This window comes from Panthera tigris, chromosome C2, assembly GCF_018350195.1.
Source record: "Panthera tigris isolate Pti1 chromosome C2, P.tigris_Pti1_mat1.1, whole genome shotgun sequence".
In the NCBI taxonomy this organism is placed as follows: Eukaryota; Metazoa; Chordata; class Mammalia; order Carnivora; family Felidae; genus Panthera; species Panthera tigris.
The window spans coordinates 25,242,545-25,264,526 of record NC_056668.1 but is presented as its reverse complement, the minus strand read 5'-3'; the positions used below and the strand labels follow the sequence as shown (position 1 = coordinate 25,264,526).

General features: G+C 34.6%; 1 protein-coding gene across 1 annotated transcript in view; it reads right to left on the bottom strand.

The window, feature by feature from the left end:
* The window catches only part of TMPRSS15 (transmembrane serine protease 15), a 125,976-nt gene extending 107,099 nt beyond the window's left edge, over positions 1 to 18,877 (bottom strand). The window contains exons 1-4 of the mRNA XM_042956532.1: positions 18,733 to 18,877; positions 16,064 to 16,194; positions 15,686 to 15,753; positions 4,667 to 4,818 (exon numbers count right to left, since the gene is read on the bottom strand). Coding sequence (XP_042812466.1) covers positions 4,667 to 4,818; positions 15,686 to 15,753; positions 16,064 to 16,194; positions 18,733 to 18,877 — 496 coding nt within the window. The remainder of the gene's footprint in view (positions 1 to 4,666; positions 4,819 to 15,685; positions 15,754 to 16,063; positions 16,195 to 18,732) is intronic.
* Between the last annotated feature and the right edge of the window lie 3,105 nt (positions 18,878 to 21,982).

The following is a 21,982-nucleotide window of genomic DNA, read 5'->3' as shown; positions in this document are numbered from 1 at the left end:
CTCCTGAATTCGATTTAAATAATTTTTCTACAACATAATAATTTTACATTATAAGATCAGCTAGGTTAATTTTAGAATTATTAACAATTTCTCAAAGCAAACTCTTTTGATAGTGGTATGATCTTGGTGAGACAAAGTGAAGTTCTGAATTTTATGAGCAGTAGTAATCAATTATAGTTAGAAAGATGGAGTAAGAAAATGCTGGAACAGAGCAAAGGTAACATTAAGCTTTGGATTTTCCTTTCTCAAGAATGCAATATATTCTGAAAGTCATCATTTGTTTCTCTTTTAAATGCTGTTTTCTTTATTCCTAGTGATCTTATAAATGTTAGGGATTCACCTCCAAGCCTGTAAGATTAGAGCCACATTTTAGAATGCTACACATACATACACACACAAACACTCTCACACATACATACGTACACTCATACATACACCATATGTAAATAGAGTTTAAAATATGAAAGGAACATTGAAATTAAAGATGCATGCCTTTGGTATGTGTAACTAGGTATTATGAACTCTGCAATATTATGAACTATATTGTTTTTAACCAAATGTACACTTCTTAATATGAAGAATAAACGTCTTAGAAAGGGCTATTAAAAATAACCTTTTCTAATGTCATGGAGCTTGATGACCACCAATATATGCATATATGTGTGTATATATATGTGTGTGTGTGTGTGTGTATATATGTGTGTGTGTGTGTATGTGTATATAATTTTGTTTGTTTGTTTATTTATTTTTGAGAGAAAGAGCATGAGAAGGGCAAAGAAAGAGAGAATTCCAAGCAGGCTCTGTTCTGTCAGCACGGAGCTCAATGTGGGGCTCAAACTCACAGACTTTGAGATCATGACCTGAGCTGAAGTCCAATGCTTAACCAACTGAGCCACCTAGACACCCCCAAATTACATTTAAAAAAAATGCCATTAGTACTTACCTGAAGTTGTGGCAGGAATTACTGTAGAGAAATTCTCCAAAGATGCTGGAATAAAGCAAAGTTGATTTGAAGTTTGGGATTATAATAGAAATATATTACAAAACAGTGAATGCAGTTTGAATATTGTTCAAAGGACAGCTGATCCTATAGAGTTCCCATTTTATCCTATCTTATGCTGGATGTTTCTATTATTATTTGATTGTGATACATTTGATGAATTTCCAGAATCTGTATGCGCTGTATGTAAAATTTACCTATGCAAAAAGTTTGCTTTGTTTTACTCATTTAAGAAAGATATCTAGATCTATTTTTAATTTTTTGAGAAACCTCCACACTGTTTTCCAGAGTGGCTGCACCAGTTTGCATTCCCACCAACAGTGCAAGAGGGTTCCTATTTCTCCACATCTTCTCCAGCATCTATGGTCTCCTGATTTGTTCATTTTAGCCACTCTGACTGACATGAGGTCATATCTCAGTGTGGTTTTGATTTGTATTTCCCTGATGAGGAGTGACGTTGAGCATCTTATATACAATGGAATACTACTTGGCAATGAGAAAGAATGAAATATGGCCTTTTGTAGCAACGTGGATGGAAGTGGAGAGTGTTAAGCTAAGTGAAATAAGTTATACAGAGAAAGACAGATACCATATGTTTTCACTCTTATGTGGATCCTGAGAAACTTAACCAATGACCATGGGGGAGGGGAAGGGAAAAAAAAGAAAGGGAGGGAGCCAAACCGTAAGAGACTCTTAAAAACTGAGAATAAACTGAGGGTTGATGGGGGGTGGAAGGGAGGGGAAAGTGGGTGATGGGCATTGAGGAGGGCACCTGTTGGGATGAGCACTGGCTGTTGTATGGAAATCAATTTGACAATAAATTTCATATTAAAAAAAAATATCTATTCATCATAGTTATATAGGATAACTTATATTTAAGACAGCTAATATAACATTGCACACCAGAACATGTCAAAATTAGAATCAGTAGTTTTTCACTGAAATATATAGAAGATATCAAAATAATCTTGCACACAATAATATCTACTGAGAACCAAGTCTTATTTAAATAAAAAGTTTTTCACACAAAAGATAAAAACTAGCTGTTTTATTCTCTTTTTAAAATATTTAATAGTTCTAAAAACATAATGACAACTATGTACAGTATAAAGGAAACCAAAGCATTCCTTATGAAAAACTCCCATCTGGTCAATTTGTTTTTATTTAAAACTGTATTTAAGATAAGTATGTTATGAGGTATATTCTTTTCTACTGGCTAGGTTATTTATTCCAGTATTTCTTCATTTTTACATTGTCTCATTCCTACAAGATCTATAGCAGCTCCATAAACAATTTTTGGTAGATTGATGAAGACAACAAAACAAGATTTATAAGATTTTTTCATAAATAATTTAATATTTTAATTTTTTATGATTTGATTTGGCTGTAAACTATATAAAAATTCCAGATATTTATAAAAATTTCAACCAATTTTAAATGTAATAAATTAAACAATTCACATGATACAAGTAAATATTAAACTCATTAAACTTAAATATCTAAAATTAAGCTTGCTATCATGTTCATAAATATGTGCTAACAGAGTTCAACAAATTAAATGTAACTTCTATGTGTGGAGCATATTCTTGAGTTGATGATATAGTTTATTGCATCTATGATATTTATTTCAGATAACTCAAATATATACTTTTATTGAATAAATAAATATTTTTAAAAACCACCCATAAATAGCCCAACTGTAGGGAGTCATGAAAATAAGTTTCAGCATATCTGTTAAAACATTTGCCAGAAGAGACTTTCAGAAACTGATGCATATTCAACTAAAGATAGTAAGAACCCAACTTTCTAGAAGAAAATGACTATTGAGACAGTATCGGTCAATGCTGTTCAAAGATAAAACCATCGTAAACAGGGCTGCCCAGGTGGCTCAGTCAGTTGAGCATCCGATTCTTGATTTTGGGTCAGGTCATGATCTCACGGTTGTGAGATAGAGCCCCGATTTGGGATCCAAGCTGAGCGTGAAGCCTGCTTGGGATTCTCTCTCTCTCCCTCTCTCTCTCTCTGCCCCTCCTCTGTTCATGCTCTCTCTCTATCATAATATAAATAAACAAACATTAAAAGAACATTGTAAACAAACTAGCATAATGGTTAAGAGCACAGACATTGGGGTCAGATCAGCTGGGTCAGAATCTTCCTTCTAACTCTAAATACCTATGTAATTTAAGGCTATTTATCAAAATTATCTGTTTTTGTCTTCTCATCTGTAAAGTGAGGGTTAGTAAAGACACGATGTAATAAGATTAATGTAAAGGTTAAATGTTTTGTAGATAAATCACCTATTCTAACTCATAGTAGTAGTTTTTAGCTCAACTGAATCAAAGATCCACAACGTCCCTGCTCCAGGTTTTGCGCCAGAGGGAACCAAGCTATCAGTAGAGGAAGCTCTTAAGAGCATTAGTTGTCTTCTCCCTAAACAGCAGGATACAGGAGGAGACTCAATGAATGAGAAAACTATGCTTGATGAGCCAATACTGTAAGGAGAAGCAACTTTCATATCTAGTATTACAAAATCAAAAACAAGACAAAAAACTTCTGCATGTTTTTATATATTTGATTTAGAGACAAACCTGTACTGACTGATCTCATTCTATAGCAAAACTGCTTCAACTGGTGTTAGGCTATTTAAATTTTGTCTTTATTCCACTTGATGTGGGTATTTATATACTGGTTAACTTTCTGAAGTCCCAAAATTTCCAAATTCCGGAACTTACCTGACTCCAAGGTTTACAGGTAAGGGATGGTGGACCTGGATAGATCTGGTAAATTAGTAGTATTGTTTTCAAACAAAATGAAGGTATATGTAAATGTTTGTTGAACTGAATTAGATGGAGGATAACTAGAATGGAAAATTTAGAATAACCTAGGTGTTGATAGACATTATTGTCCTACTATTATTTTTAATGCCTTATATCTCTTCCCCTTTGATTTATTTTTATTTTAAAATTACTTATTTTAGGGGCACCTGGATGGCTCAATCAGTTAAGTGTCAGACCTCAGCTTAGGTCATGATCTCGCGGGTCATGGGTTCAAGCTCTGCATTGGGCTCTGTGCTGACAGCTCAGAGCCTGGAGCCTGCTTGGGAATCTGTGTCTCCCTCTCTCTCTGCCCCTCCCCCACTTGTGCTCTCTCTGTTTCAAAAATAAATAAACACTAAAAAAATTAAAATTACTTATTTTAAAAATGAAGCTTTATTTTTTATTAATAAATAACTGTGATGAATCAAACTCATTGAGCTTTCTATGTTTTTTCCTCTCCTTGTAAGTTCTTAATTAGAGTGGGCTTGACATGTGACTTTGTAATTTAATAACATCTATGACTATCCGAAAGTAATGAGTGTTACTATCAGAGGGTTCCTGGAAAGTTAGGGTGAACTTGACAAATGCCAAGAATGTGATGTGACCCACAAACATTTATGTATGCCAATATTTTCAGAACCTTTTTGATATTTTACAAACTTTTCCTCACTGGTATTTTTCTTCAAATATGATTTCTCCATATTTCACATTTCTCATGTAAATGTGTTACCTCAGGCAATAAGACATGTTCCTAAAGTCAAGGACGATCCCACTGCTTCCCTGGTATATAGCTAGAATTTTAATTTCATAGCTTAATGATTCAAAGAAATCAAATAATGTTCACAGATACCTGTGATATCAATGCTGTTTAAATCAATATGGAAAGTGACCAGTTGGCTGGATTTATTTGCTTCAATGCCTTGAATCAGTTCTTCTTTTACATTTTCATCTGACACCCACTGGGCAAAGAAAAGGTCAAATATAACTATAATGCTGCCATTTCTGTAAAGCAAAAGATGATATAAGAGGAAAAAGTCAGCCTTCATCAAATGATTCGTATTTAATTCATGTAAGGGGTCTTTGAAATTCTCTACAGTTATCACCTTATTACACTTGTGTAGTAAACCTTGGTAGGTTATGTGAAATATTACCTTAATTTACAGGTGGAAGAAAAGGGGATTGGAAAACTAAGTGTTTGTCCAAGAATACAGACATATCCGGAATTAAAGTTTCTGAGTTCTACATTAGCACCCTAATCCTCAGGCCAGGCTCTTCCCTAGGTTACCTGTGTCAAATTAAACAAAATCACATGGTATCATGATATTTACTCTTAATTTACTGTGCAAAGGAAAGAAAAGTGTGGATCTGTAATTTTTCACAGATGATTTCTAAGTTGGGAGAAGTCTAAGATAGTTTCACTAATTTCAGAGTTTTCTATGTACTTTATAAAGGCCTGATAGCAAGCTTAGAGCAATGAATCATATCTACTTTTTCTTCTCTATTCTTAATATAAAAATATCAAAATATGCCCTGATTTCTAGGGATAGAAAGAAGATTCATACATGTGGGATTATTGGGGAAATGCAGTCTGTCTCATAGTCAGGAGTTGGGATTATTTTGCCTACATTATTTCTGACCATAACATTAGAATCCAATTATATGGCCCAAATTATATTCCCTTTTATTTACCCCCTGTTCTGAAACATCCATTTAAAAAGTTTGATTAATTGGTGATTTGTTTACAGTTTAAACAATAAAAAAATGAATAAATTTTTGGCCCAACAGGGATACTTGAGAGACTTTTGCTCTCCTGCCTACACTTCTGCTTGGCTCATGGTATTCTTCCGGGGTAAAACCACTTGGGAGCCAAACTCTAGTCTTGATCTCCATTGTGTGCCCCTCAGAAAGCTGAGGGTACTCAGAGTATACTTGGACCCTAAAGAGGAAGCCTAGAGAGAATCAAATTTTCCATTGTATGTTTGCTGGTTCTGAAATTTGGGCAGTTACACTCATACCCTGTGGTATCTATAAGTTAATAAGATTCTTCAAGGATTTCCTCAACTCTAAAAATGTTCTTTATCTGTCCATACCATTGTCTTGGTAGAGCTTGCAATTTTTTTCCCCCCAGGACTATATATTGAATCAGAACATTCCTTGAATATCATAGTAGATCAGCATGTCCTCCAGGTACAATATTCTTTCTTAATATCTGTGCCACTATTCAGGTTTCACAGTTTAGCAGAGGGATTGTTGTCTTTGTAGCTAGTTTCTCATTTTGGAAATAAAGTGGCTTACTCTGATGTAATAATTTCACACTTTACCTCTATTAAATAAGTTATTTTTAAAAGTCAGAATGTTTAACTTCGCATAAATCATAGTAACCCAATCTTGTAAATGAGAAGATTCCTCAGTGACTGTTTAGTTCAGAGGTCCCCAAATTTACCCCTACATGGAACCACTTGCAGTCTTTCAAACAGATACATTTTGTCACACATTGTCTTTTTATCTACTCTTCCACCTTCATTAATTTTTCCATGCTGACTGATCCTTAATTTTTTTTGAGAATGACTCTCCATTTTCTCAGGAAACATGATGTCTTCTCCAACCATTCTTCATGTCAATGGCAGTTTTATCCAAGGCCATATGAATGAAACTTGGTGAATGGAATCTGAGGGGACACTGGTGAGAAACTTCTGGAAAATTTGTCCATATCTACCTGGAAAAAAGCTCATAGTAGACTACTACTCTTCTTTGTTCAACATTATTATATTTACATGTGATTGTCAGAACTGCCACTACCATCTTGGGACCTTGAGACAAGCTATGGTTGATAAGCTAAAGATGGCATAGTGAAAGAAGAAAAGCACCCAAATTCCAGCTCATGTCATTGTCATTGTACCATTGACTTAACCTCTGCTGAAATCTCCAGTTTTCTTGTGATGTCAGATGATAACAGCTTTTGCTGTTTATGGCACTTTATGTCGTGTGTGTGTGTGTGTGTGTGTGTGTGTGTGTGTGTGTGTGTGTGGTGTGTTTGGGGAGACAGCAACAGCATGAACAGGGGAGGGGCAGAAGGAGAGAGAGAGAGAGAGAGAGAGAGAGAGAGAGAGAAAATCTTAAGCAGGCTTCACATTTTGGGTGGAGCCAGACATGGGACTTGATCACAACTCTGGGATGACCTGAGCCAAAATCAAGAGCAGGATGCTAAACCAACTGAGCCACCCAGAGGCTTCTGGTCATGTGTTGTTAATTGGAGTTCTAAAAATCCTAACTGGCCAAAGAATTATTCACCGTGATCAAGTGGAATTTATTCCTGGGCTGCAGGGCTGGTTCAATATTTGCAAATGAATCAATGTGATACACCACATTAATAAAAGAAAGGATAAGAACCATATGATCCTTTCAATCGATCCAGAAAAAAACATTTGACAAAATACAACATCTTTTCTTAATAGAAACCCTCAAGAAAGTAGGGTTAGAAGGAACATATGTCAACATCATAAAGATCATTTTTGAAAGGCCCACAGGTTAATATCATCCTCAATGGGGAAAAGCTGAGAACTTTCCCCCTAAAGTTAGAAACAGGGATATCCACTCTCACCACTGTTGTTCAACAAAGTACTGGAAGGCCTAGCCTCAGCAATTAGACAACAAAAATAAATAAATGTTATACAAATTGGCTAAGAAGAAGGCAAACTTTCACTTTTTGCGGGTGACATGATACTCTAAGTGGAAAATAAGAAAGACTCCACCAAAAAACTTCTAGAACTGATATGTGAATTCAGAAAATCCAGGACATAAAATCATTGTACAGAAATGGGTTTAATTTCTATACAACAATAATGAAGCAGCAGAAAGAGAAAACAAGGAATCTATCCCATTTGAAATTGTCACAAAAACCATAAAATACCTAGAAATAAACCTAACTAAATAGGTAAAAGGTATGTACTCTGAAAAATACAGGAAGCTTATGAAAGAGATTTTAAAAAGGCATAAAGAAATGGAAAACATTCCATGCTCATGGATTGAAAGAACAAATATTGTTAAAATGTCAATATTACCCAAAGCAATTGATGCATTCAGTGCCATCGCTCTCGAAATAACACCAGCATTCTTCACAGAGCTAGAACAAATAATCCTAAAATTTTTATGGAACCACAAAAGACCCCGAAGTAAAAGTAATATTGAAAAAGAAAACCAAAGCGCTGAGGCATCACAATCCCAGACTTTAGCCTGTACTACAAAGCAGTAATCATCCAGACAGTATGGTACTGGCACAAAAACAGACACAGAAGTTAATGGAACATAATAAAGAACCCAGAAATGGACCCACAAATGTGTGTCCAACTAATCTTCTACAAACCAGGAAAGAGTATCCGATGGAAAACAATTCAGCAAATGGTGTTGGGAAAACTGGAAGGCAACATGCAGAAGAATGAAACTGGACCACTTTCTTACACCATACACAAAAAAAATTCGAAATGGATGAAAGACCTAAACATGAAACAGGAAACCATCAAAATCCTAGAGGAGAAAATAGGCAGCAACCTCTTTGAGTTCAACCACAGCATCTTCTTACTAGACATATCCCCGGAGGCAAGGGAAATAAAGCAAAAATGACCTATTGAGACCTCATCAATTTAAAAAGCTTCTGCATGGTGAAGAAAACAATCAGCAAACTCAAGGGCAACCAGTGGGATGGAAGAAGATACTTGCAAATGACATCAGATAAAGGGTTAGTATCCAAAATCTATTAAGAACTTATCAAACTCAACACCCATAAAACAAATAATCCAGTGAAGAAATGGGCAGAAGACATGATTAGACACTTTTCCAAAGAAGACATCCAGATGGCTAACAGACACATGAAAAGATGCTCAACATCACTGAGCATCAGAGAAATACAAACCAAAACAACAATGAGATATGACCTCATACCTGTCAGAATGGCTAAAATCAACAACTCAATAAACAAGAGATGTTGGTGAGAATGTGGAGAAAAGAGAACACTTTTGCACTGTTGGTGGGAATGCAAACTGGTGCAGCCACTCTGGAAAACAGTATGGGGGTTTCTCAAAAAATTAAAAATAGAACTACCCTATGACCAGGAACTGCACTACTAGGTATTTATCCAAAGGATACAGGAGTGCTGAATCAAAGGGGCACAGGCACCCCAATGTTTATCTCAGCACTGTAGACAATAGCCAAAGTATGGAAAGAGCCCAAATGCCCATTGGCTGATGAATGGATAAAAAAGATGTGATATATATACACAATGGAATATTACTCGGCAATCAAAAAGAATGAAATCTTGTCATTTGCAACAACGTGGATGAAACTAGAGTGTATTATGCTAAGTGAAATAAGTCAGTCAGAGCAAGATAAGTATCATATGATTTCACTCACATGTGGAATTTAAGAAACAAATCAGATTAACATAGGGGAAGGGAAGGAAAAATAAGATAAAAACAGAGAGGGAGGCAAACCATAAAAGACTTAAATACAGAAAAGAAATGGAGGGTCTTGGGTGGGGGGATGGGCTAAATGGGTGATGGGCGTTAAGAAGGGCACTTGTTGGGATGAGCACTGGGTGTTATATGTAAGTGATGAATTACTGGGTTCTACTCCTGAAACCAATACTACACTGTATGTTAACAAAGTTTAATTTAAATAAATAAATTTAAAAAAAAATCCTAACTGGCATACAACTTCCAGGCTTTATTCCATGTTTATTTAAACAGAAGCTCCAGAAAAGAGAGATTACTCTGTTTTTGCACCTAATGTTGGCCAACATTGTTATTTTAGCAACAAGGAGATTGAGGCCTGGACTAATGTAGGTAACTTTGCCCAGAGTTACACAGCCTATTACTCTCAGAGATAGGAATGAAGTCCAGAGTCTCTGTTTACAGGTGTGGTTTTGTATAGTTCCCATTCCCATACTGTCAACACCATCACTATCAACACCATAGGAACTATTTGTTGAGAGGAAAGACAATACAGTACATTTGCTTAGATGCAGGTCCAGGTTTTCATTTTGCATTTTTACTAGATTTTTATCTCAAATAAATGGGAAAGGTAGCTAGTTGGGTTTGGGGAGGAACAGATAGATCATTTTTCCCTGCATAATTTCAGGAGATAGAATCTTCTATTTTTCTCTTCCTTCACACTTCATCTCTATTAAATAAATAATTTTTAAAAGGCAGATTGTTTAACTTAATTTAATCATAGTGACCAAATTTTATAAATGAGAAGTCTCTCTCACCTTCTGCTGCTCTCCTTCTTCCTCTTCTCTCTGACACTCTCCTCCCTGTCCTACTTCCTTCCCACCCCATCCCTCTACTCTCCTCCTCCTCCTGCACTTCTTCCTCCTCCTTCTTCTAATTATGCCTCCTTAACCGCCCTTTGCCCCCATATAGTTAAATGGACAGTGTTAAATATGGACAGGATTAAAATACATTTCTCGGTCTTCATATCAAAATTTTAAACTTATCCTTGATTGCACAGTAGATAGTTTAATTCTTTAATTCAATTCTGATTAAATCTGAGCCGTTTCTTTAAAAAAAATGTTCATTTATTTTGAGAGAGAGAGAGAGAGAGAGAGAATGAAAGAGTGAGCATGCATGAGTTGGAGGAGGGGCAGGGAACCAGGGAGACAAAGAATACTTGGCAGCCTCTGGACTGGCAGCACAGAAACCAATGGGTGGGGCTTGAACCCGTGACCTATATCGCGACCTGAGCCAAAACCAAGAGTTGGTTGCCTAACTAACTGACTGAGGCACTCAGGCACCCCTACATCTGAGTTGTTTATGTAATCCCCACATGTTAAATTTGGCTGAATACTTGTGTTTATTTTATTTGAGTTAGAGAGTGAAGAAGTAAGGCATTTTTGTTAAAGAAAATACAAGTCTGGCATTTTCCTTCATTGCATGGAAAATGACTATATTAGTTCATAACCCGGCATAAAAATACATAAAGGTGTATCTTCTTAGCTGCAAATTATACATTTTATTTAGTTATTTGTACTTTAGAAGAGCAAGAGTTACACATTCTATATCTACTTTATTTGTTTATTTTTACAAACATCTTTTTGTGTTTTTAAGCTTTTTATTTTAATTCCAGTTAATTAGCATATATCACATACGGTTGTATTTTTTAAAATTTCTCTTCCTCAGTGTAAATCTTGAGATACAAGACATATATATAGAAATCAGGAAAAAACATAATAAACATTTGTGTTTTACCTAATGAGAAAGCTAAAGCTGTTATTTGATTGGTATGATACCAATCTCTATCACTGCTGTGAGATTGATTTTATTTATTAAAGTAAATGAGAATTCTTCCTTTAGGGAAATAACAACAACACCAACAACATAGCGATGGCTGTTTTCATTTCAAAGTACTTATTCCAGTGGAATATCTGAGTTTTTTTGTAAAGCAGATAAATCCTATCACTGTACGGAAAGCCTGTGTGCAATAAATCAAAATGTTTCTTATCTCTTATTTTCTTAATGATATTGATAACCTCTAGGGTTGCTGAGTAAACAAAAGCCTTTCCTTTCCTAACTTTGTGACTTGTCTGTGCTCAAAGGGCAAAATAAGCTGCATATCGCCACAAAGGGTAAACAGCACTTTATTAAAAGAATCAACTGCTAAATGCTCTCTGAATCAAAGCACTTTCCACAAAGCAGAATAACATTAAGTGTTCCCAGAGGAGAGCAAACCTGCAGAGTGGCCACACACACACACATACACACACACACACTTGAATAGAGGAGCAGGAGTTGATATTAAGTAACACAATTTTTTAAATGTTTATTTTGAGAAAGAGCATGTGCAAGCGAGGGAGGGGCAGAGAAAGAGAGAATCCCAAGCAGGCTCTGTGCTGACAGCAGAGAGACTGATGGGAGACTTGAACTCACCAACCATGAGGTCATGAGCTGAGCTGAAATCAAGTCGGATGCTTAACTGACTGGACCCCGCAGGTCCCCCGATATTGAGGGATATTTTTAAAAGGAAAGAAGGATACCTTGATGACTAAGTTTAGTTTTCTGAGTGCTATAATGTGACCATATACATGTGAATATAATGTGAGTTTAATTGAAATCAGTAAGAAAAAGGAAAATAGGTATTTTAAGGGATTTTTTAATCCACACTGTTGGTGGGGATATGGTTAGTTGAGAATTCAGTTATTTCTGTTGCCCGTTTTATCAACTGGAATTTAAAATTAAAATAATTTATAAAGGTAATTAGGAGTCTGCCGCTTTATTCTGAGTATGTCATTTTATAAATGATTATTTAAAGTAAATCTAAATGTTTGCTAGTTGCTTTCTTTCCTGCTTCTGAATTTCTTTCTCTTCTCAGTCTTGCAAAGAACTGACCTATAATTTATCTTACAGACATTTTCATGAAATTCTTTTGCATTGCATCTTTCAAATCTTTTCTTCTGATTTAAACGTAGTTCCGGTACAACTGGGCGAAAGTATCTCTACATTGATACAGTGTATTATTTGTGAATCATTATAAAATACATAGCAAGATTTAGGTACTACATTGGTCTTCTAGGTAGCTATGAAGAAAGAGAAAGAATTAATTCCTCAGCTCAATAATTTATGGTTTCCAGTATAGTGGCTTTACCTTCTAGATAAATAAAAGATTACTTATTAAATATCAAAGAAAATGCTGGGTTTGATAAATGGGGTTTTGATCATCCATTAGGCCTATATATATAAAAGTCTATATTCAGCAATTTTTCCTCATCTAGTAAAAATAAAGTTATCCAGCATGTTGTAAACATGTGGATATGAAGACTTCCATTAGCAAAACTATCCTAATAAACTCTGCAATGGACTCTGTGCTTTGTATGGATTTCACTGAGCAGAGCCTGATATGAGAGGCAAGTACCTGGGGTAACTCTCCTTAAGGAATGCTAAAATACTTGAAAAAACTCTGAATTAAGGCTTTAATGCACAGATCCACACTCAATCCTCTACAAAACTGGAAAAGAGAAATTGAATCTACATACTCCAAAATAGATTGCTTGAAGTGACAAAAAAAAAATCTTGCATGCATGTTTTTATTATCACAGAATATTGAATAAATATTATAAAAATACTCTTTTGAGAAAGACAAAAAACAACAACAAAAACCTAAACCAAACAAACATACAAACAAAAACCTTTCCTAAGAGTCCACATGTCTCCTTCCAGTTCTGATATTGAGCCCATAAAAGAGGCTCTTGCTGATGATAAGTCCTGGAAAACAAGGGTAGAAGCCTCTGTATTGTAGGTAGGAATGAAGACAGTAGATGGGTGTAGGGTTGTTGGCCATTGGGACTAAGATGTCATGAATATACAATTCGATCAAGAATAAGTACAGATAAATAAATAGATGAGAAAGAAGTAAGAAATGAAAGAAAGAGCAAAAGAGATTTTTAAACTTTTTTTCTATTGTTGTTGTTTTCATTATGACTTCCACTGATAGGATTAGTTTTGTTCCAACAAGAAATGGCAAGTCCCCGAGTTTTCTTCTGCCCATTAAATAATCCTCATTTGACCTTGTCATTGTTTTTCTTTTCTTCTTCTTTTTTTAAATGTTTATTTACTTTTGAGAGTGAGAGAGCAGGAGTGAAGGGGAGGAGCAGAGGGAAAGGGAGGCAGAATCCAAAGCAGGCTCCAGGCTCTGAGCTGTCAGCAGAGCCCCACATGAGGCTTAAACCCACGAACTGTGAGATCATGACCTGAGCTGAAGTTGGCTGCTTAACCAACTGAGCCACCCAGGCACCCCCATACCTTGTCATTGTTTTTCTAAATGAGATCTCTGCCTTTGACCTGACCTTCCTTCCTCTATTTGGTCACTAGGACTTAAAGATTCTTTTACCAAGTATCTTTGTCACAAGGCTCTCTGACTCAGTTGTTCTTGATGTGAGGTAGTAGATGAGACTCACTTTACAGTTAGACTCGCTGAATTTCTCCAATGACCTAGAGTCCCTTATGGCTTCCACTTGAAAAAGGTTAAACGTCAGACTCCTAGGCTTATATTCAACACCTTCCTGTTGTCTCAACATCTTGTTGGACACTCACTGACAGACAGAAAATGTCATTAATATGCAACAATCCTTTCTGTAACAGAAATAGCTTCCCTTTTCTCCTCTCCTGAAGTAGTCTTGTCTCATGCTTATCAGACGAAACCTTCCATGACTCTCCTTTCCAACCCAAGGGGCTCTTGAATTTGTAACACTTCTGTGCTCCCAGAGAACTAGTTTAGATTTTTTTTTAATTAAAATTCTATGATAATAAAAAGTTAACGCCCTGGTCAGAGTATAGTTATCTTTATATCTGTAGGACAAGAGCTAAATAAAACATGTGGCACCTAACATAGTACTCAGTATATCAACATCAGGTGCCAAGGAAATGGTTTATTTACTTTCTAGGACTTTATAAAGTGCATCCTCTGAGGCAGACATTAACTAGGTTCTGGAAATACAGGTATCAAAGATATTCTTTGCCCTGAGGGAGCTCATAGTCTAACAAAGGAGACACATTAACGATTATATTATAGTATGACAGTTGTTACTTTATTTGTAGGTACAGGATGCTAAGTGAGCAGGTCTGAGACATACCTAACTGGGGCAAGAGTATCATGTGACCATCCCTGTGGGAGATGCATGGACTGGTTCTTAATGGCTTGTAAGGATGGATTGTAATGATGGATGCAATATATAGTAAGGAAGAAATGCAGGTCTAGGCAGTGAAAAAGTATACAAAAGAGAGAAAGCAGGATATTTTTGCGAGTGTACAGGTGATATGGTAGGGCTAGTGCAGAAGCCTACACGGAGAGGGGAAAGAAAAATAGAAGGTCAGAGTGCTTTTCTTAGACAAAATCCCAGAAAGTACCTACCTGCATTTAAAATGGTAACACTAGAAACAGTCTTCAGGTATTTGAAAGACTGAAATCTAAAGATAGAGATATATTTATTCTGTAAAACTTTAAGAACTACCATCAGGATCAGTGGGTGAGAGTCAAAGAAATAAAGGTGTAGTTGAGAATAAGAAATAATTTTCTAGAAACAAATTATAAAGAAACAAGTAAAACACCTCAGTAACAATGATGTTCACAGCAACGTTGAGAATGGATTCCTAATTTTTATCAGATATCCTTGTATAATGGAATCCATTTTAAGCAGTGTGAATCACTTTCTTTTGTTGGATGACAATAAATTTCCCACTGAAGCTGTGGGCATTCCAACGTAAAGCAGGCAAGCAAAGGCAGACTACATCATTTAAAGTCTTTCTCTCTCCTGAATTCCTATTCTACTAACTGTATATACAACTTGCCATGTAATGTTTAGTAACATTAGTCAGTACACAATAAATGATATATGTGTAGTAAATGATAAATTAATAAAAGTAAAATTAATGAATATTCACATTTTATAGGTAGTGACTTTGCTTTCTGAGTGCAGCAGTGAATAAGTGTCTTTTCTCTGTGACTTTCAGTGTAAATGGAGTGTGATGAATAAGCACCTTTTACACATTCAGAGCAAATGAAACACTCTGTGTGCATTTGCATACATTCAACCTCAGCCCTATCCATGTGTTTTTGAAAGATTTTACTCAGGAGAGAGAAACATGTTGACTTAAGATAAATTATCCAGCGTTATTATTTGCTACTAATATGAAAGTTTATGCTATGCCACTTTCCTCATAAAATCCTTAGAAAAATGTTGAAAATTTTAAATATTCCTTTTTCTCTTGACAGTGGGTCACCCTGTTTTACACTTACCAAATATTAGTAAAAAATAAAATAAAATCACTATTTTGTGATTCTGGGCCTTCTTTCTAACAGTAGAAAATTTTTGAGCTGTACTTACTCAAATCTTAAAATTCTTGAGTTTTTATATTCATTTTTCAGATTACTTGATTGAAAGACATCATCTATCTAAAAAAAAGTTTAAAAAACAGTGTATTTAAGATTTAAACTTTTATAAAACATTTTAAACAAATTGATCTTTTTTTTTCTGTTTAGAATTGGATCATAGGCAGTTTTCTTCTCTGTGGTGATAGGACTCATATATTTAAGCATTCTGGGCACATTTATTTACTACATGTATAATAAATACATTTATTACATTTATTTACTAATTTTCTCAAAGTAAGAAAATGGGATCTATGTATCTTTTGGCAAGTAGTTAGTGAAACTATGTTTTGAAATTTTAAATCAGCTGAAAAAAAAAAAGACAGTCTCCTACCATTTGCTGAAGGTCAAAAGCAAGAATTTTGAAATCCACTGAGAGTTTGTCTTGCAAATTAGGATTATACATGGCTCCAGCTGTTATTTTCAATGTCCCTCTGGCTTTGTGACTTTTTCCAAACACTGCATCTAAATGAATTAATAAGAAATAAAACACTAACAATATGAGTCATGAATAAAAGAGAATACGCACATTCCGGTTGATACTTAGACCTAAGGTTCTTGCTTCCTGTGTTGGAGTGGTGGTTCTTGCTTTTTCTTTGCAGACTTCATGTTCCATAATTAGGTGCTTTTTTTTTTTTTTAAAGCTATATGGTTGTTTTACAAGATTAAAAATAAACTTCTTTATCCTACCATTTTTTTCCTTTTCTTTGAAATCTAACCCACAGTCTAAGCTCCAAGTGTTATTTTATTTTATTTTATTTTATTTTTTTACTACTGAGATTCCTGTTGGAAGATAAGGGACAAACTTTCACCAATTTGGAGAACTGATCCAGGGACTCATGGTGAGAAATGGACCATTAAAAGTTTTAGAAGTTTGTAGTTGCTTTCAGATACTTCTTGAACACCCAGCATCCAGGGACACTGTTGGTTTTCTACATGCGGATTGCTGTGAAGATTTCAGTGTATGTGTTACTTTGAAAGATAGATGTGAAACTACTTTTTTTATTCTAGTAATTATAAAGTTGGCATGTATGACCTTTTGCCATTAAATGGTGACTGTTTTTATTGGAAAAGTTGTTGAGAATGCTGCAGGAAATATATTATCCCATATAATAAAAAATGTAAGTGGAAAGGTAATAAATTGAATATAAACATGGGTAATAAAATGCGCCATCAAGTTTTGCATAATCCCTTTACCAGAATATCTTTTTTGACATATGTTTAAATTAAAATGAGACACTTCAACTGAAACACAATGATGAAATCATTAGTAAATATGGTAATAATGATATATAATTCTTACATTATGGTATAAGAAGATGTTAGTTCTCCTTTTCCCAGATGGGGAAATTGGGGCTAAGAATCATTGTGAACACTTCCCAAGGTGATAATGGCACAGATGACAGATCTGGAATTTGGATACTGAGTGACATACTTTAGAACCCGGGATCTGTCATACATCGACACCAAATTTCCCAGACCAGAAAGAACATTAGAAACTATTTAAGCAATAAAGTTGCATAAAGTTCAGTCTAAACAGTTATCATTGCATAATTGGTGGAATATATTATCATTCATGCTATTTCATTTGTTTTTAAAAACTCAAAATTACATTTAGATTTGCATATTAAAATTTGAAATACAAAGAAAGACTGAGGAACTGTCCTGCACTGGAGGAGACTGAGGGAAGAAGTTAACAGTTCCTGTGTAGAAATCTGGTTTGAATCCTGAGCAGGTAAAGGACATTAGTGGGAAAACTGGCAAAATCTGAATAAAAATGTGTGGTTCAGTCAATAATATTGTACCAATGTTAATTTCTTGGTTGTAGCAATTGTACTACGGATATACAAGATACTGACATTAGGTGAAGGTAGGCCAAGGTTATATAAGAACCTACAATTTTTGCAATCTTCTTGTAAGTCTAAAATGATTTTTAATAAAAAGTAAAGCAATGCATTAAAAGTAGCATGGCTTTGTCCTCTAATATTCTATTTAAATGTAACTCAACTCCTTTTTTATATTCACTTATTCTATTAAATCGCATTAACATTTATAAATATTTATTTTTGTTTTGCTTGTAAAATAACTTTTCTAACTTCATTGAGCATTAAGATTCCAATGGACTCTTAAATGATTACACATTGTTCCAGTTACTTTTAGCGTTTAATTAAGACCAAAGCAGATGCTTTTCTAAAAGTCTAAGTGAACCTCTGTATAAAATATCCCAAATCTTCTTTTTCTTTTAAATACATCCCTTGTATACAGTATTTAAATGGAATTATATTGGACTTATTTTTTAAAACTATAAAGTATTGATACAAATTTAAACAAATTACTTAACTTTGTCTCCGATACCTCACCTCTAAAATAAGGGTAACAATAACAACTAAATCATAGATTTGTTGTAGCAAGAGAATATATTTGAAGATCTTTGAAAAGTTGATGATATAGATAATTTAGGTGTAAATAATAGTTACCTTTCTTTATTTCTGTTTATTAAAAATTGCTATTCAGGCAGTTTGAGACCTAAGTCTACAATTATATCTAAGTTCCCTTGTATTCTTGTAGTGCAAAGTCTACAATTATATCTAAGTTCCCTTGTATTCTTATTGTTGGACTAATAAGAAAATGAAACTGTTATTCCCTAGAAATAAATAATATATTTCCTTTAACCTTGCCTACTTACTGACTTGAATAGTCAACAACATTTTAATATATTTATGATTTAAATTCCATCAGAAGAAATCTGGGCTATGAAACTTACTTTGTTACATGTTAAAACTAAAAAAAAAACTTACTTAACATCTTTTATTTTAAAAAGCTTAGTTTCATGCTTGAATTCTGAATTAAATTCCAAACTTGATACCGAAAGCATCTGAATGCGACATAGGTGTCTTGTCATGAGAGCACAGAAATGGATAAGACATCCTGGTGGGATAACTGAGATTAACCTGGGCACATTCATCAGAGAGTCTCTTCCTAAGCCAAAGCCACAGGGCTTACCTCTTTCTGATCCCTCGATTGCCAGCCAGGACACTGCAAATAATCCAGCACAGAGTGCCACCAGTAAGGCAAAGAGAGCTGCAAACAGGACCTCATAGGTGCTGAGAGAATGGTGCCTTGAAGGTATACCTCTTTTTGACACCATTTTTGGGTTTTGAAAGTATGCCAGTCTAAGAACTGTGAAAGAACATAGACCCCTGCACCAACTGAAGAGCAAAACCTCTCAAGTTGTCAAAGATTTGTAAAGCAACAACATAGGTCTATCTTACTCTTACTGGCTGGTGTAAATGAGTTATGCATGACCCTTTAGCAACATTATGCCTCTATACATTGAGTAGCTTAAAAAGGGTGGTTAATCTTTAAGAAGATATTAATGAGTAAAGATACGGCCAGAGTTATAAACGTTAATCACCTGAACAGGCCATTTGTTGAGGTGAATGAAATTAAATGCATGTTGTAAACAAAAAAGACCCCTTATCATTTCCGGAACTATTAGGAAAAATAGGAAATTCATGGCAGGCCAATTAGTAATTAGGCACATGCAGTTGATTATTTGTGGCGACTTTCTAACAGATCAACTTTGTACTCTCTGGCTCACGTCCTCATTAAGGCATTTCTACTGTTTTATGTAGGTGTAGGCATTCTAAAAATAACTTTTATGTATAGGTGTATGCTAAGCCCAACACATATATTGGTACATCTCTGTACATCTCTGTCTCTCCCTCCCTCCCCACCCTGTGTGTGTGTGTGTGTGTGTGTGTGTATACACACACACACATACATGTTTCTTACTGAAATAATAACACATTTTGTAATCTTTGTTATATTACCCATGTGAAGTTATGCAATGTAAGATAGTACTGATTTAACTTAAAACAAAGTCTGTTTTAACAAGGCATCACATGGCTATTCTTTATGGCCTTGTGTAGTTACCAATGAATGGGAGTAGCTGCTGAGACAGAAAAAAAACACAAAACATTTGTTTCTATTTTAAGGAAGTATTCTGGGTGGGGAAGACATTGCTCACTTGTCCTGAACTTTATCTTTTTAAACACACTAATTATAACAACAGAACAGGTTAGAGAACAAGTCAACCATAGCCCTTTGCTTTATATGAAGATCAAGATGGTTTTCTGATAATTAAAGAACAGTTTATCACTGACACTTCCACATTTTGAATAAATAATGAGTCTAGAATTAAAAATTAATAAACAAAACCTAAATCTATTTGTAAGTAAACCAGTTTGCCTCCCATCCTGTCAGGTGAAGCTGGCCAGAGATAAGGATGTCCTACGTCAGGCTCAGTGCTTGAGCACTGAAATTGTGGCATATTATAATTGGCTGCAATAAGCATCAACCACTTTTCTTTCTTCTTCTGTACCTTTGAAAGAAGAGAATTTTATGTTGCACTCTGAAATTCTTGCTGATAAAAAGTAAGATATAAATAAATACATGTCATGGGATACATTTTTGGTTTTAATTTATCTAAATTAATACTAACTAAATTGTTAAACTCTTTCAAATATGCATGAAGTGAGAGATACTACTGATAGAGTTGGGAGAGGTTCATTTTACTTTTACCCCAGGAGATGATTCTAATAATAGACCAGACCCCTCAATAAAATTGGAGTTTGAAGAGGGACCCATGAATCTGGGGAACCAAGAATTTGGAAGTGAAATTGCTGTTTTCTACATTACAGCTGATGCAGATGCGATTGCTTTTGAGAAATCAGGTAGAACTTTGTTATAGTTCTTTGGACTTTGTTATATAAGAGAAGAGACAAGAGCACAATACGTTCACATGCTCTGCTCCAAGTACAGGGTAAAATAGATTAAATATAAGATTGAATACCAAAAATTATATACTTGGTTTCAGAAATGAAATCGGCATTTATATTACAAATTCTCCTGAAATCATATGCTTTAAGTAATTTACTTAATACATTCACATAAATGAGTGGGAGAATAGCTTTCTTTAAAAGAGACAATGATTTATGAAGGAAAGACTAAAGTAGAACAAACAGGTTAATGTGAAGAAGAAGAAATCATATGTCTTAAAATTTAAACAATTACTAAAATAAAAATGGAATTTACTGTATAAGATAATAAAACTCATTACAGAGTTATAATAATAGTGTATGATATTGGTCCAGGAGTAGAAAACATCTTGGTGGGGTAGAATAAAGAGCCCCCAAACATTCCATTCACATATGGAAACTTCATGGATCAAAAAGATAGTTACTAATAATAGGTGAGGAAAGGATGTCTATTCTATTCAATAAATGATGCTGGGTTGGTTGTTTATTCCTCACAGGAAAAATAAAATAGACCTTTATCTCACACCATAAAGAAAAATAAATTCCAGGTAGGTTACATATACACAAAAAGTGTAGAAAAAAATTTGAACGAAATATTGAAATATGTCTTTCTGATAATAGGGCACTGAACGAGTTAAAAACAAACAAACAAAAATAATATAAAAACAGGGAGGGGGACAAAACAAAAGAGACTCAAATATGGAGAACAAACTGAGGGTTGCTGGAGGGGTTGTGGGAGGGGGGATGGGCTAAATGGGTAAGGGGCATTAAGGAATCTACTGAAATCATTGCTTCACTATATACTAACTAATTTGGATGTAAATTTTAAAAAATAAAAAATAAAGTAAAAAAAATAAAATAAAATACTGATACACAGCCAAAAACAACCGCGAGGCTTTTTTTGAAGCAAAAGATATCAAAAACAAAATAAAAATCAAGACACATACTAGATCTTTTCTTTTCTTTTTTTCTTTTTTCTTCTCTTTTATTTTCTCTTTCTTTTTTTCTTTTCTTTTTTTTTTACTGTGAATGTTTTAGTTTGGCTACAAACAATACAGAATTGAGGCAAAGATTTTTGTATAAATTTCTCAAATTTATTTGGGGGATTACCAAAGGAAACTCTATGAGAGGAGCTGGAAAATAAAATGGGAGAAAATAAAGCCAATAAAGGGTCTATAATCAAGCCATTTACTACCATTGACTCAGGAACACAATCTTGCTGGGGACTGTGTGAGACAGTGAGGAAAATTCTCTGACTTATTCCAACTAAAGGGTAATAACTTCTAAGCAGGAAAGAGAGGAGGATAGTGTAGGAATGGAATACCAACCATGAGGGCTTCAATTGTATTTGTATTGTGCTCATTCTCTTAAAATTTTTAAAACAAATTAATGAACCATTAATGGCAGAGCTAGATGATTAAGAAATATGAGTT